At 33.7% G+C, this 3354-nt stretch overlaps 1 protein-coding gene across 1 annotated transcript in view; it reads right to left on the minus strand.

The window, feature by feature from the left end:
- The window catches only part of LOC113234429 (protein artemis-like), a 51356-nt gene extending 48209 nt beyond the window's left edge, over positions 1–3147 (minus strand). The window contains exons 1-2 of the mRNA XM_026469739.1: positions 2880–3147; positions 1250–1501 (exon numbers count right to left, since the gene is read on the minus strand). Coding sequence (XP_026325524.1) covers positions 1250–1501; positions 2880–3147 — 520 coding nt within the window. The remainder of the gene's footprint in view (positions 1–1249; positions 1502–2879) is intronic.
- Positions 3148–3354: the final 207 nt, after the last annotated feature.

Here is a 3354-nt window from a genome sequence, read left to right on the forward strand (position 1 = left end):
TTTTTGTACACCACGACTACAAGTTAATCAATTTCTTCGGTTTTTTGGTGTCATAATATTCTACATTAACAGTGCTAATAGATAGGCAGTAAATAGTATGACTAACTACGGCACTTAAATTTTAAAAAGTTTTATTGTATTTTTCACTGCAAATTTTTTTTTCACAAAGTTTAAACATCTTTGATATAAAAAAAATTACATATATAACTCTGTACAAAGAAAAGGGTTTCCTGACTTTAGCAGGACTATACATTTTATAGAAGTATGCCTCTTTGTACGTAGTCACAGTAACTTTTTTACTAAAATATCCAATGTTCACTCCGTTAACGTAAGGAACAAGGACCGTCTTGTACTCCCTATAATAAAAAGCACGATCTTTGACCATAGCACTTATGTAACGGCAATCAGAATTTATAACAGAATCCCGATTGATATTAAATACTTAAATGGTGATCAATTCAAGGCTCATCTAAAGAAATCGCTTATTAACAATGTTTTCATCTGACATCAAATATTTGACAAAGTACATCATGTTTAATTTTATTTTATTTTATTGACGTTTAAATTTAGAGTATATTTTAATTGAATTTTAATGACTGTAATTATAAGACATTGTACGCCCAACTTGGGTAAGAACTGCGAAACAAATAAATGCATACATATGTAACATCTTAATCTACCAGTTCATACAATAAACGTATCTGATTTCTGATTTGATAATCATAACTCAGCCAAAGACTAAAGATGTGCCAACAAGGGATGGATGGATGGAAGAGAAGCATGTTAGACATCAAGCTGAGAGACAAATGGAGACTCTCCAGAATTAGGAAGGCAACCAAGGTGACAGATGTCACAACAAAAATCAAAAGACTGAAGTGGCGCTGGTGTGGACACACGGTTAGATCAACAAAAGAATAGTGGTCAAAAGATATGACACATTGGTATCCAAGAGATGGAAAGAGGTATAGAGGAAGGCCAACAAGAAGGTGGGAAGACGATCTGCCCCGAGAATGGCGCCGGTCGGCACAAGACCGTTGCTTATGGAGAAATATGGAGGAGGACTATGTCAGAGGACAACCTGATTAGAACCAGAACCGATGCTGATGTTAGAATTAAGAATTAATACAGTTAGAAGTAAGCGTTAGGTTAGACTTAGTATTAATTTAAAAGTAAACAGTGAATAAAGGCTATTTTTATTTATTTATTTTATTATCATAATAACTGTCAGGTTAAAGAAAAATATACATACCTAAAAATGTTGTGTCTACATACAAAGCATCCAGGTGTATGGCATCTCCGTTTTTATCATGAAAATATGTATATTTAGACACATTATTGTTTGAAATACGGAAGTCTCCAGTAAAAAGAACATTCTTGTTTGTTGTTTGAAAGAGAAACATGACAGAACCAAAACTGTGAGCAGCGGTTATAAGAGTCACCGTTAGATACAATTCAGGTAAGTTTTGTGACGGTGAAGGTGGTAGAATTATCGAGTTTCGCCCTGAAAGAATAAAACAAGTTTTATTATTTATCTATTTATTTATCTTTCTTATAATCCTTGTTTACATCTACATTGCATGCATTATCTCATTAATTTACCCAAAAAATTTACTAATAACCCTGATTTATTAGCCTGTGTCTTTCTTTCTTCAGTAAGGATTTGAAGGAGATTTGACATTTAAGATTTCGATTTTTTAATGAAATGAAATATTTATTCGCAAGCAAACACGGTAAGAAAAGATAGTATTATACAAGGTGTCAAGAACACGTGTTGCACCAGACACTGGCACGCAAATATTAAAATAAATTGAAGTTAAATAATGTCATAAATTAAATTTATACAATTTGTCAAATAAGCAATGTCGTATAAAATTAAGTAAAAATGCCAATAAATAGCAACAGCAACAACATCATAAATTAAACAATATCAAAGAAGTAAGAACAGCACAAATATAAACAAAGTGTCAAATACAAACAAAATTATGCTTTTATAAGTTATGTAATGAAAACCGCTAGTATGACGCAATGGAACAAATCATTCAATTAATTAATTGGTTTGTAGGTTGCAGTAGAATTGGCCATCATTAAACCATGTACGGTCGGTCGGGCCAGTGACTTGTTTGTTTACTTTCTGTTTAAAATGGATTGAAACGAAGTACAACAATAATCCTGTCCATAACACTCAGAGATTTAAATCGCAAAGATCTGAGGGGCACTGCCACTGCGCCCGTCACCCTGAGACATAACGACCCCTCTGACATAAAGTATCGTATGTCGAAATTGCCAAGTTTACAGAGGAGCCTTTTAAATATTCTGAATTCACTGAAATAAGCACAACATGTGACTTTAGCATTTCTCAGTTTTATTCAACAAAGCTCGTTACTCACATAGAGTATTATAAAATCCTAGATATCGGTTAGATGATGTATTAGGTCACTCTATTTGAGTAACGAGCGTTGACGAATAAAACGGAGAACTTTAAAACGCTTCCCTGTAAATAATATATGTTATATTAATTTTTTATGTAATGATAAGTTGATAAGTCCCATGTGCCTGTAATTTCACCAGTACCATTCAAAACCCGAACACAGTAATGCTGACATTACTGTTTGGTGGCAGAAATAGGTAAAGTGGCAGTACTTCCCTGGACGAGCTCTTTCTCAGGGAGCTCTACTGTTACCAAAAGTTATTTCAACACTAGCTGACATCAGAGTTGAGACATTAAATAGCTTTCAAGATATTAATTCTTGAAACAATTATAAAAAATACAGAATGTTTATAGAATTAACATTATGCATATAATTATCTTCTTAATTAGCGATAGCGGGATTGAATTATATACCTATAAAATTAGTTATTTAAAAAAGTAATAGTCTTACCCAATGGTAAAATTTTAATGTACTTTAATAATCTCTCGTCATTATTTTCATCCTCAATAATGGCAGCTGTAGGTTCGGACATGTAGAGACATGCGCGAGTTCTCTCCAGAGTTTCTATCAACTCCTTTGTGAACAGACCCTGGGTGTGATCTGAATGGCAATGACTGAGGAAGTAGGCTCTAGCCTGCACTGCATCAGCCCTCTCGAAGTTATCCACAGAAATACCGGGAATTTCATCTATTACACCGTGAAATGAACTTTTAATCATTGTCGAAACCTAGTATACAAAAGTACTTTGTGGTCGAAACTGAAACGAAAACAGTAAAACACCACAAACTACTAAGTAAAACACGACAATAAATATGTCACAAACAGCTGCAAATACCACAGACTAAAATCTGGTTCCAGTGTTGCCAGACTTTTGCGAAGTTAATTCGCCAATTTATGTGTGTTAAGTAGCCGATTTGCCCAAGCC

This window comes from Hyposmocoma kahamanoa, unplaced genomic scaffold (assembly GCF_003589595.1).
Source record: "Hyposmocoma kahamanoa isolate Upper Pololo Valley unplaced genomic scaffold, ASM358959v1 84, whole genome shotgun sequence".
In the NCBI taxonomy this organism is placed as follows: Eukaryota; Metazoa; Arthropoda; class Insecta; order Lepidoptera; family Cosmopterigidae; genus Hyposmocoma; species Hyposmocoma kahamanoa.